Genomic DNA, 13,003 nt, shown 5'->3' with positions numbered 1-13,003 from the left:
TTTCTAGGGTCCTTGGAGATCGGGGGCACCAGGCGGGGAGGTATATGCGGCACGCGCAGCGTGACAAAAATGGGCGTGGCTATGAGGTGAGTGGGCGTGGCCATGGGTGGGGCCAAATGTACATGAACTTAGCAGCGGTGTAAGCTACAGATAACGGGCCTGCCCATCGAAATATTGGATGGAGCCCCCTGTCCTTTATTTGGATAATTTACAATCAGTATAGGCATAGATCAAAGATGTGTACGCACATACAATTTTGATTGGTCAATCACTGACCCCCAATTTTACCACCCCCGTGCAGTAAGTGGGCCAACAGACAATGAATTTTATGAACAGAGCTAAAATTGGCTAATCAAAATTGTATGTGTGTACCAGGCTTTACAGCTAATACTGTACATACTGAAAGTAGCAGGGATCAGCATACAATACAGCTGGTTTACAATCAGTAAAGGCACAGAGTAACACCTTACACTGTACACACTGGAGGTAAATCAGCACACAGTGCAGGCACTAGAGAACAGCGTATACTGTACATACTGTTGGCAGCAGAATTCAGCACACTGCAGCTAGCGTGCCAAAAATATGAGGATCACGTTGTGCGGCGTGCTTATCGCGCCACACCGAAAAATGGGTGGGCCATGGACCAGAATATAGGTGTGGTAACGGGTGGAGACAAATTTACATGAACCTAGCAATGGTGGGACATTAGATTATGACAGTGGTGGCGAACCTTTTGGAGGCCGAGTGCCCAAACTGCAACCAAAAAGTCACTTATCTACAGCAATTTAAACTAAATACTGTACAAACGTTTTAACTCATACATGAACATTATGGAAAATCCAAGTTGAAAATAAACTGTGAAGATAAACAATTTCATCCATCCTACTCCTGAAAAATGTATTCAATTTTTTAGAACCTCCCAGTTTTATTTTCTGTTTTAAAAAGCTAAAAAAGTAGGTTTAATGCTATTGTCTCATATGATAAGGATTCAGCTTTTCCCATAGTCTCGCAGTTAGCAATCATGTGACCCCCAACAAGACAAATTCAGCAATCATGAGGCCCCCAACAAATCATGAGGCCCCCAACAAGACAAATTCAGCAATCATGAGGCCTCCAACAAATCATGAGGCCCCCAACAAGACAAATTCAGCAATCATGAGGCCCCCAACAAATCATGAGGCCCCCAACAAGACAAATTCAGCAATCTTGAGGCCCCCAACAAATCATAAGGCTCCCAACAAGACAAATTCAGCAGTCATGAGGCACATAAATAGACAGCATTTCACATAAATAGGCAGAATGCCCCCTTAATATGGTAGCCCCCCAAGTTAGGTAGTGAGTGACAGGGACCCCCAGGTTAGCTAGTGAGTGACAGGCGCCTCCAGTTAGGTAGTAAGTGACAGGGACCCCGATAGTGACTGACAAGGAGCCCCTTTAGGTAGTGAGTGAGTGCCAGGGAGCCCCTTCAGGCAGTGAGAGTGCCAGGGAGCCCCTTCAGGCAGTGAGTGAGTGCCAGGGAGCCCCTTCAGGCAGTGAGTGAGTGCCAGGGAGCCCCTTCAGGCAGTGAGTGAGTGCCAGGGAGCCCCTTTAGGTAGTGAGTGAGTGCCAGGGAGCCCCTTTAGACAGTGAGTGAGTGCCAGGGAGCCCCTTTAGGGAGTGAGTGACAGGGAGGCCCTTTAGGGAGTGAGTGAGTGCCAGGGAGCCCCTTTAGGGAGTGAGTGCCAGGGAGCCCCTTTAGGAAGTGAGTGAGTGACAGGGAGGCCCTTTAGGGAGTGAGTGAGTGCCAGGGAGGCCCTTTAGGGAGTGAGTGAGTGCCAGGGAGGCCCTTTAGGGAGTGAGTGACAGGGAGGCCCTTTAGGTAGTGAGTGAGTGAGTGCCAGGGAGCCCCTTTAGGGAGTGAGTGAGTGCCAGGGAGGCCCTTTAGGGAGTGAGTGACAGGGAGGCCCTTTAGGGAGTGAGTGAGTGCCAGGGAGCCCCTTTAGGCAGTGAGAGTGCCAGGGAGCCCCTTTAGGCAGTGAGAGTGCCAGGGAGCCCCTTTAGGCAGTGAGAGTGCCAGGGAGCCCCTTTAGGCAGTGAGAGTGCCAGGGAGCCCCTTTAGGGAGTGAGTGAGTGCCAGGGAGCCCCTTTAGGGAGTGAATGAGTGCCAGGAACCCCTTTAGGAAGTGAGTGAGTGACAGGGAGGCCCTTTAGGTAGTGAGTGAGTGCCAGGGAGCCCCTTTAGGGAGTGAGTGAGTGCCAGGGAGGCCCTTTAGGGAGTGAGTGAGTGACAGGGTTGCCCCCTAGGGAGTGAGTTAGTGACAGGGAGGCCCCCCCTCCAGCCGCCGCCGCTCCCCCCCCTTACCTCGCAGCAGAGTCAGACCTCATGATCAGCGGCGACCCGACCAGTACCAGCGGGCGCTGGACGCACCCGCTCGATATGTGGAAGTGATGGGTCCTAGCGCCCGCACGATTGGTCGCCGGGTCGCCGCCTGATCCTGAGGTCTGAGGACACGGCGGCGGCGGCTGGAGGGAGCCGCTGACAGAGGGGGCGGCCGAGCGGAGATCCGTGGCACCCCAGGACAGATTGGGGGCACGTGCCCCCCCAAAATAGGGCTAGCGACGCCCCAGGTTCTAAATATCCAGTACCTTATTTAAAATACCTTGAGGCTGCATTTACAGTGGATGTTGCGGAGCTGCGTTATTAAGTCTTACAACGCAGCTTACCGCACTGCAATGATAATCCTTTGGGCCGTTCACAGTGTAAAGTTATCGTTGTGTTGAAAATGTTGTGTTGTGGTAACTCACTGCTTACAGTGAGTTACCTCTTAACGCAGACACGTTGCCAAGTTAACGTTGCATTAAAATTCAACGTCCCACTGTGAATATGCCCTCAATGAGCATATACCCCTTTGAATTCCTATGTACGCATGCTTTTTTTCAATATTTAAATTTTTTTTGTACTATTTCTAATCAAATACAGGGTGTAAATGATTTGCAAATCACCACATTCTGTTTTATCTACATGTTACACAGTTTTTTTTTCCAAAAAGGATTGGTCTGATTTCTTTGCACATGGTATTCCAAACTGTATTACATGCATGCTCTGCTAATTCAAATAATGAAATGTTACAGTTAGACTTACCGGTAACTGTATTTCTAGACGTCATACGGGACACTGGAGATGTGGCTCCGCCCATCCAATTAGTGGAAACCACCTGAAAGAGTAAAAAGAGTATTAATAGCCCCCACCCTCCCCTGGCTCCTCAGTGTAATGAAAGTAACTTCCAACTAAAACACAGAGAAGAGGAGAGGAAATAAAAGACACCTCAAAAGGAGTGTAACCCATAAACCCCCAATCCAATAGCCGTAAGAGAGTGCGACAGGAATAGAGGTGGGTCGGTGTCCCGTATGACGTCTAGAAATACAGTTACCGGTAAGTCTAACTGTAACATTCTCTAGCCGTCATACGGGACACTGGAGAGATAAACAAGTAGTCTGAAAAGACATAACTAGGGAGGGCCACAACCCTGGAGCACTACTCTGCCAAAACGACACCGTACTATGCATAGGTCCACAGAACCGTATGGGCAGTAAATTCCCATGCAGAACAATTCTGCCACACAACCGCATTGGCCCTCAGAGCAGGATTGTCAATATCCATTATAATCTTACTGCATACATTTCTAAGATTCCAGCATCTCGAAACCCTCTGCTCTGCATCCACTTATATCCTCTATACAAGATTTTCAATCTCCACAGCCAGCATAGGTAAAGTGCCGGCCTGTATATCAGACCAATTCGAAACAGGTTTGCAGACCAATTCGAAAGAGGCTCGAAGTCAAAATCAAAAACAGACAAAGTCAAAACTGAAAGAAAGTCATAATCGAAAGACTGAAAGTCATAATCGAAAGACTGAAAGTCATAATCGAAAGACTGAAAGTCATAATCGAAAGACTGAAAGTCATAATCGAAAGACTGAAAGTCATAATCGAAAGACTGAAAGTCATAATCGAAAGACTGAAAGTCATAATCGAAAGACTGAAAGTCATAATCGAAAGACTGAAAGTCATAATCGAAAGACTGAAAGTCATAATCGAAAGACTGAAAGTCATAATCGAAAGACTGAAAGTCATAATCGAAAGACTGAAAGTCATAATCGAAAGACTGAAAGTCATAATCGAAAGACTGAAAGTCATAATCGAAAGACTCGAAGTCATAATCGAAAGACTCGAAGTCATAATCGAAAGACTCGAAGTCATAATCGAAAGACTCGAAGTCATAATCGAAAGACTCGAAGTCATAATCGAAAGACTCGAAGTCATAATCGAAAGACTCGAAGTCATAATCGAAAGACTCGAAGTCATAATCGAAAGACTCGAAGTCATAATCGAAAGACTCGAAGTCATAATCGAAAGACTCGAAGTCATAATCGAAAGACTCGAAGTCATAATCGAAAGACTCGAAGTCATAATCGAAAGACTCGAAGTCATAATCGAAAGACTCGAAGTCATAATCGAAAGACTCGAAGTCATAATCGAAAGACTCGAAGTCATAATCGAAAGACTCGAAGTCATAATCGAAAGACTCGAAGTCATAATCGAAAGACTCGAAGTCATAATCGAAAGACTCGAAGTCATAATCGAAAGACTCGAAGTCATAATCGAAAGACTCGAAGTCATAATCGAAAGACTCGAAGTCATAATCGAAAGACTCGAAGTCATAATCGAAAGACTCGAAGTCATAATCGAAAGACTCGAAGTCATAATCGAAAGACTCGAAGTCATAATCGAAAGACTCGAAGTCATAATCGAAAGACTCGAAGTCATAATCGAAAGACTCGAAGTCATAATCGAAAGACTCGAAGTCATAATCGAAAGACTCGAAGTCATAATCGAAAGACTCGAAGTCATAATCGAAAGACTCGAAGTCATAATCGAAAGACTCGAAGTCATAATCGAAAGACTCGAAGTCATAATCGAAAGACTCGAAGTCATAATCGAAAGACTCGAAGTCATAATCGAAAGACTCGAAGTCATAATCGAAAGACTCGAAGTCATAATCGAAAGACTCGAAGTCATAATCGAAAGACTCGAAGTCATAATCGAAAGACTCGAAGTCATAATCGAAAGACTCGAAGTCATAATCGAAAGACTCGAAGTCATAATCGAAAGACTCGAAGTCATAATCGAAAGACTCGAAGTCATAATCGAAAGACTCGAAGTCATAATCAAAAGACTCGAAGTCATAATCAAAAGACTCGAAGTCATAATCGAAAGACTCGAAGTCATAATCAAAAGACTCGAAGTCATAATCAAAAGACTCGAAGTCAAAATCGAAAGACTGAAAGTCAAAATCGAAAGACTGAAAGTCAAAATCGAAAGACTGAAAGTCAAAATCGAAAGACTGAAAGTCAAAATCGAAAGACTGAAAGTCAAAATCGAAACAGACTCGAAGTCAAAATCGAAACAGACTCGAAGTCATAATCGAAACAGACTCGAAGTCATAATCGAAACAGACTCGAAGTCATAATCGAAACAGACTCGAAGTCATAATCGAAACAGACTCGAAGTCAAAATCGAAACAGACTCGAAGTCATAATCGAAACAGACTCGAAGTCATAATCGAAACAGACTCGAAGTCATAATCGAAACAGACTCGAAGTCAAAATCGAAAGACTGGAAGTCAAAATCGAAAGACTGGAAGTCAAAATCGAAAGACTGAAAGTCATAATTTAAAGACTGAAAGTCATAATCGAAAGACTGAAAGTCATAATCGAAAGACTGAAAGTCATAATCGAAAGACTCGAAGTCATACTCGAAAGACTCGAAGTCATAATCGAAAGACTCGAAGTCATAATCAAAAGACTCGAAGTCATAATCAAAAGACTCGAAGTCATAATCAAAAGACTCGAAGTCATAATCAAAAGACTCGAAGTCAAAATCGAAAGACTGAAAGTCAAAATCGAAAGACTGAAAGTCAAAATCGAAAGACTGAAAGTCATAATCGAAAGACTCGAAGTCATAATCGAAAGACTCGAAGTCATAATCGCAACAGACAAAGTCATAATCGCAACAGACAAAGTCATAATCGCAACAGACAAAGTCATAATCGCAACAGACAAAGTCATAATCGCAACAGACAAAGTCATAATCGCAACAGACAAAGTCATAATCGCAACATACTGCGAAAGACTCGAAGTCATAATCGAAACCGACTGAAAGTCGTAATCGAAACAGATTCGAAGTCAAATTCGAAACAAGGGACTCCCTGAAAACTAACCAGAGATTCATTTCTTGAAAGTTTCCATTACCCCTTAATTGTCAATCACCATCGCTTCAGTGCAGGTTTGACAAATCATCATGTTCTAATATTGGGGAAGCCAATTGCTGCAATGGCAACAATTCACCTTCACCCCACCTGCTGCTTAACATTCACAGCTAGATCACATGGACACAGGATAGGAGAAAAGAAAAAAATAGATACAGGGAAAAACTCTCTAATCTTAAACATATGAGTGCACATCCCTGCAAAATGTTAGTTTCTGCATCTAGCATAGGAAACAAATGACTCCTTAAGACTGCTCAGGGCTTTCCTTACCCTGAAAGACTCCATTACCTCTTTGAATAAATTGTCAATCACTACAGCTCTCATAGATCTAGTGCAGGCTTGACAAATTATCTCGTTATAATACTGGGGAAGCTTAATGATGCAATAGCAACCTTTTTAGTCCTTGGCTTCTCCACACATTATCCTATACCTCCCCCGCTTTTACTTTCAGCTTGCTATGATATAGATAGCGGGAAAGGATAAAACACAGGTGAAATCACACTCTAAACTGCATAATATGAGTGTATATCCCTGCAAAAAAACACTATCAGTGCACACACCTCATCTGCTGGAACAGACTAGGAAGCCTCATGCCTGATATCCCATCTCTCCAGCATGGTCAATGCACTCACCTCTGCTGCTGGAACAGACTGGGAAGCCTCTTGCCTGTGATCCCATCTCTCCAGCATGGTTAATGCACTCACCTCTGCTGCTGGAAAAGACTGGGAAGCCTCTTGCCTGTGATCCCATCTCTCCAGTATGGTCAATGCAGTCACCTCTGCTGCTGGAACAGACTGGGAAGCCTCTTGCCTGTGATCCCATCTTTCCAGCATGGGGGAGAACAACAGGAGCAGTTCCATTTCTTATGCTGCCTAGTTCTCCTATATTAGACTCCCCCACCAGCGCCAGCTTCCCAACCATCGCTTGTGGCCCAGGGATTTCATGCATGCGCAGTGCTGCCATGCCAAGCAGCTGGGGGAGAGTCCCATGATCCTTGCCCGCACAAATGCATACGGAGGGCAGAGGGATCGACATCCGAACACCGCGTTCGGCAGAAAACCGGGTGCATAAAGAGACGCCACTTAGCGTTCACAATGATCACCCAAGCCACCCGGTCTTCTCTTGGCCTCACCACCTAGTGAAAAATAATAAAAATTAAGGGAGCTACTCCTCTTCGGTGTTTCCGGGACGGAAACCAAATTAAACTGAGGAGCCAGGGGAGGGTGGGGGCTATTAATACTCTTTTTACTCTTTCAGGTGGTTTCCACTAATTGGATGGGCGGAGCCACATCTCCAGTGTCCCGTATGACGGCTAGAGAAATATTTCTAAAGCTTAAAGAGAACCCAAGGCAGGGTTCTGAGAATAAAATCCCCATACAGAGGCTGGGTCTGTCTATAGAGCCCAGCCTCTGTTGGTATATAGATCGCCGCTAAATCCCCCCTGCACTCTGTAATCCCCCCATAAAACACAGTCGCACTGCTGACATGCAGCTTGTCAGAGCGCGCTGTGTATACCTCTCCTCTGTCAGTCTCGCCGCTCCCCGCCTCCTGCATCGCTCCGGTCTCCGCTCAAGTCCCTTCCCTCGCCGGTAATTGGAGGGAAGGGACGTGGGCGGGACCGGAGCGATGCAGGAGGTGGGGAGTAGCCGAGACTGACATAGGAAAGGTAAACACAGCCGCACAGCGCGGCTGTGAGTTATGGGGTATTGCAGAGCGCAGGGGAACTTAGGAGCGATCTATATAGCAACAGAGGCTGGGCTCTATAGACAGACCCAGCCACTGTATGGGGATTTCATTCCCAGAACCCCGCCTCGGGTTCTCTTTAAAGGAGATATAGATATATAGATATATATATATAGATATATATAGATATATATATATATATATATATTAATATATATATATATATATATATATATATATATATATATATATATATATTAGAGCTACTTGTTTTAAAATTTACTGTATGTAATGTGTGGTTAGGCAATATAAAGCAATTGGGATATATTAGGAGGAACCAATATCCAGCAGCTTTCCAGTAGCCAAAACAGTGGAGAATGAGGGATGAGTGTCAGAATGGTTCTGAAATTAAGTTAAAAATTGCCTCATTTAAAAGGAATCACCAGGCAAAGAATAGGAAAGCCGATTTACTTACCTCTGCCTTTCTCCAGCCCCTTGCAGCTGTCTGTCCCATGCTGACTGCTCCGTTCGCAGCCGCCCGGGGTCGACATACGGTGCAGAGGACGACCTCGAGGTCGTTCTTACTGCGCTTGCATGAAGCGCCGCTGTCAATCAAGCACACATTGTCCGTGGCTTACTGCGCAGTACGCCACAGACAACGTGGACATGATTGACAGAGGAGCTTTACGCAGGCGCAGTAAGTACTACCTCGAGGTCGTCCTCTCCCTTGTGCGGGGACCCGGGCCGGCAGCTGTGAACGAAGCAGTCAGCATGGGACAGACAACTGCAAGGGGCTGGAGAAAGGCAGAGGTAAGTAAATCGGCTTTCCTATTCTTTGCCTGATGACTCCTTTAAATTGAGCACTGCACAAGGTGGTAAGGATTCACAGCCTTACACATGGTGAACACAGCATCAACTGACAATTCACATAAATTCTGTAAAAGAAAAATCCATAAAATATTCAACTAAGACTTACCACTTTATTGACAGCATCCATATCACAAAGGTTTTCCACTAGGATTCTGCAGGCCTCCTCTTTGCCCCAATGAGCTGCTGCATGGAGTGGTGTCCAACCATCAAAATCTTTAATATTAATATCATAACCTGCTTGAATTAAAAGCCTGCCAAGAAAAAAAATAAAGTTAATCTTTGCTATTTAAGTCTACTATAAAAACCTTGTATACACAACTTTATCCACTGACACTTAAAAAAAAAAATGTCCAAGCAACTGGTAGTATAGTGAGCATCCATTATGCTGGGGTAAAACTGCTAAGTGTACAAAGCAAACGGGCACCATATTCTGCACTGTCTAGAAATAAAAACGGAGACGCAAACATTAACATGAGGAAGTCATAGGATTAAGGTTAGGTAGAGTGAAATAAGGAGCAGGTTGTCAGAACTATGACCAGAGACAGACGCACAAGCATAGCGGTAATCTTGTCATTTTACAATTACAAATTATACAAAGACACATAAAACATGAAGGTGTTCTTGGCCGCGGTAGCGGTTTGGGATCGGCTCTGTCGAGAATCCAGTGCGTGTACAGTGGCCTCCAATCTCCTTTATGTGTCATCATAGAAACAGAAGCATTTCCAATCCTGGTGGGCGACAGACTTTGGAGGGTTGTACAAAAACAAAAAAGGTTGCGTTTATGCCATGTGTGTAGGAAGCAAAGGCCTACCTGCTTGGCTTGCTACTGAAAAACTACTGCTACTGCTGGAAAAACTTAAAGTGAACCTCCAGACTAAAAATCGACTCAGCAGCACTGAAAAGGCTTGGTGTTTCTTTAACAGTTTCACAGCATCAGAATTTTGTTTCTCTTATACAAGCCTCATTTTTAGCTGCACAGTAGAAAACTGCCCGGGCATTTTTCCCCTGATGCTGTGCAAAGCATGATGGGATTTCTGATGTTGTTCTCGTTCTGCTGTTTTGGTGCAAATTTTTTTTTTTTACATTTTGAATTTGACATTTGAAACCTAGCATGTGCAGCTGGGAGTGGTAATCGGGACACAGGACAGTTGGAACTGTGTCTCCTGCTCCCTGTCATTTCCTTTCAACCAAAAAGATGGTTGCCCCCATGACAAAGATGGCAGCCCCCATGAATCACAAACCTTTGCCTGTTCTTTTAAAACAGGGTGGGTAAGAGATTATATTACCTATCTATTCTAATTAACATAACTAATGTAACTTAATGACAGTATGTTTGTTTAGGCTGAAGTTCCACTTTAATTATGGTTATGAAAGAAAGATGACCAAACTCAAAAATTATTGCATAGCTCAGTGCTTGTAGAGTAGTGTAATAGACCAGTCCCAGTCCACACCACAAATACGTGAGCTAGTGTCAGAAACTGGACCAAACTTCCGTCCATATGTGTAACTTTCAAAATTTTGCCAACTCCCGTATTTTCCACCGTATAAGACGCACTTTCTCCCCAAAAAATGGGGAGAAAAAGGCCCTGCGCCTTATACAGCAAAGGCAGGGAATCCGCGACTTACGGACGGCCGCCGATAAGAACCGCCGACATCGGGGATTCCCTGCCTTGCCTGTGTTCCCCCTTCCCCCCGCTTGTCTCTACTCCCTCCTGTGTTGTCGGGTCCCACTCCCCTGCCCCCCCCCCACCCCCCGTGTGAGAAGCGGCAGAAGCTTACCTACTCCATCTTGCCCACGGTGATTGAAGACATCCGGCTCTTGTGTGCACGTTCCTCTAGTGCCGGCTTCTAATGGTGCGTCATAAATTCCGCGTCATTAGAAGCCGGCACTAGACGAAGCCGCACACAAGAGCCGGATGTCTTCAATCACCGCGGGCAAGATGGAGTAGGTAAGCTTCTGCTGCTTCTCACACGGGGGTCCCAGCGACACAAGGAGGGGGTAGAAACAAGCGGGGTTGGGGGGGGGGGGGGGACACTCACAGCGGGACACAGAGTGGAGGAGGCACTTGGAGGAGAGAGGACACACCTGGGGGTGACAGGAGGACACCATTTGGGGAGGTCATTTAGAAGACGCTACTGAAATATGGACGCACCAGGTTTAGTTAATATTTTTTTTCCCTGGTTTTTGCTCTCTAAACCTAGGTGCGTCCTATATTGCGGAGCGTCTTATACGGTGCGAAATATGGTATATAAAGATTATTGCTGCCCCACGTATAACTCTTTATGGTAACAGTACTTCGAGGCCTTAAAATGTACCTATGCTCAGATCAAAGGCTGCATCAGCCTTGCAATCTCCCAGCTGCAACAATATCAGGGAGGAAGGTTTCATTTTTGGCTGACCAACATATTTTTTGGGTAGAATGGCAACTACTAGAACTTTTCCCACTCAAAGCACAGTGTTAATCTGAAACCTTATTACTGTCAAGTTCTGTGTCACACCCAACTCTTTGCCAGTGATTTCGCCACTGTAATAAAAAAAATAAATAAAAAAAAAATAAAAAAGCCACTTGTCTAGGGCAGTAAATATCACCCTTTCTGGTGGATGAGACCAGAGTATGGAGATAAGAGGAAGTTCCCTCCAGTCAACAAACCAATTACTGTATAAATCATATAATGTATATTTTGCACATACTTTAAAACTTCAGTGTATCCTTTTGCGGCAGCCACGTGAAGCGCTGTGCCTCCTGATTTTGTATGTCGTACATCATTTATCTGTCCGCTGTTCAGCCACTGCCTAGCATCTCGGAGCATTATTCTTTCTTCCTCTTTCCTGGCTGCTTCAATATCAACACCTAACATGACAAGAAAAACATTACAAAAAAGTTTTACTCTGTAACTGGATTAAAAGCATCCACAGTAAAGATTAACATTTCAAAAAATGTCAAAACATCCAAACCAGCCTTTAAAGCATAGCATACAAAACGATTTCTAGTCAATTTTGCCCTTGCCAAAAAAGGAGGGAAGCATGCCACTGATTAGTGTGGTTAGCTGGTCTCTGTAGGCAAATGCTCTGCAGCAAGACAGGGACCCAGGGGAACACCATTTGACAGAGGTGGCCCATCAGCCGACTAAAGGCCCGTACACACGCTAGATAGGCTGGAACGACAGGTCTGAGCCCGGCAGATCGTTCAGAAACAGCCTCATCAGTCTGCAGACAGACTGTACACACCCCGGACTGTCGCTGGAACGCCCACCCAGCGGGAGGGTCTGACGGACCCGTCGTTCCAGCCTGTCTAGCGTGTGTACGGGCCGAATCTGTATTGTTAAAATCGCACAAAAGTAAACATACCAGTGCGTTAGGGTACATCTCCTATTCCCCTCTGTCACAATTTTGCCGCTCCTCGCCGCATTAAAAGTGGTTAAAAACAGTTTTAAAAAGTTTATAAACAAACAAAATGGCCACCAAAACAGGAAGTAGGTTGATGTACAGTATGTCCACACATAGAAAATACATTCATACACAAGCAGGCTGTATACAGCCTTCCTTTTGAATCTCAAGAGATCATTTGTGTGTTTCTTTCCCCCTGCAGCTATCTTCCACTGAAGTGTCAGGCTGTTTCTTCCTGCAGAGTGCAGACAGCTCTGCCTGTATGTAATTCCTCAGTATGTGAAAGCCCAGCCAGCTCAAAGGAGGATTTAGCCAGCTTGTAAAAGATAAGAGAGAAGAGAGAAGCTGCCCTAATCTAAATAATACACAGGCAGTGTGCATAGAGGGGCCTGGAGGGGGGAGATGCATCACAGAACCACAACACTGAAGAACTTGGCAGCCTTCCAGACACAGGCTGACAAGTCTGACAAGAGAGAGATAAGTTGATTTATTACAGAGATGGTGATAGTAGAACGTGCTGCAGTAAGCCAGAACACATTAGAATAGCTTTTGGAACTTGTAGGATGATAAAAAAACAGGATACAATTTTTGTTACGGAGTCTCTTTAAGGGATCTCAAGGATAGAGTAATATGTAGTGGTCTGAAACCTATTAAAAATCTATTTGCAAAGTGTGCAGGAAAAAAAATCTCTTTCTGATCAGAGATAGGAATGTATCTTTTTGGCTTCTCGGTTAGTGTATGGCCACCTTAAGATTG

At 44.8% G+C, this 13,003-nt stretch overlaps 1 protein-coding gene across 5 annotated transcripts in view; it reads right to left on the bottom strand.

Annotated features, from left to right (window-relative positions):
- The window catches only part of PPP1R12A (protein phosphatase 1 regulatory subunit 12A), a 181,797-nt gene that overhangs the window by 83,897 nt on the left and 84,897 nt on the right, over window positions 1–13,003 (bottom strand). For all 5 annotated transcript variants that reach the window (XM_068276618.1, XM_068276621.1, XM_068276619.1 and 2 more), the window contains exons 4-5: window positions 11,552–11,711; window positions 8,966–9,110 (exon numbers count right to left, since the gene is read on the bottom strand). In XM_068276618.1, the coding sequence (XP_068132719.1) occupies window positions 8,966–9,110; window positions 11,552–11,711 (305 nt within the window). The remainder of the gene's footprint in view (window positions 1–8,965; window positions 9,111–11,551; window positions 11,712–13,003) is intronic.

The sequence above is a fragment of the Hyperolius riggenbachi genome, chromosome 3, assembly GCF_040937935.1.
Source record: "Hyperolius riggenbachi isolate aHypRig1 chromosome 3, aHypRig1.pri, whole genome shotgun sequence".
Lineage (NCBI taxonomy): Eukaryota > Metazoa > Chordata > Amphibia > Anura > Hyperoliidae > Hyperolius > Hyperolius riggenbachi.
Note: the sequence above shows the minus strand (reverse complement) of the source record. Positions and strands in the feature narration are given on the sequence as shown.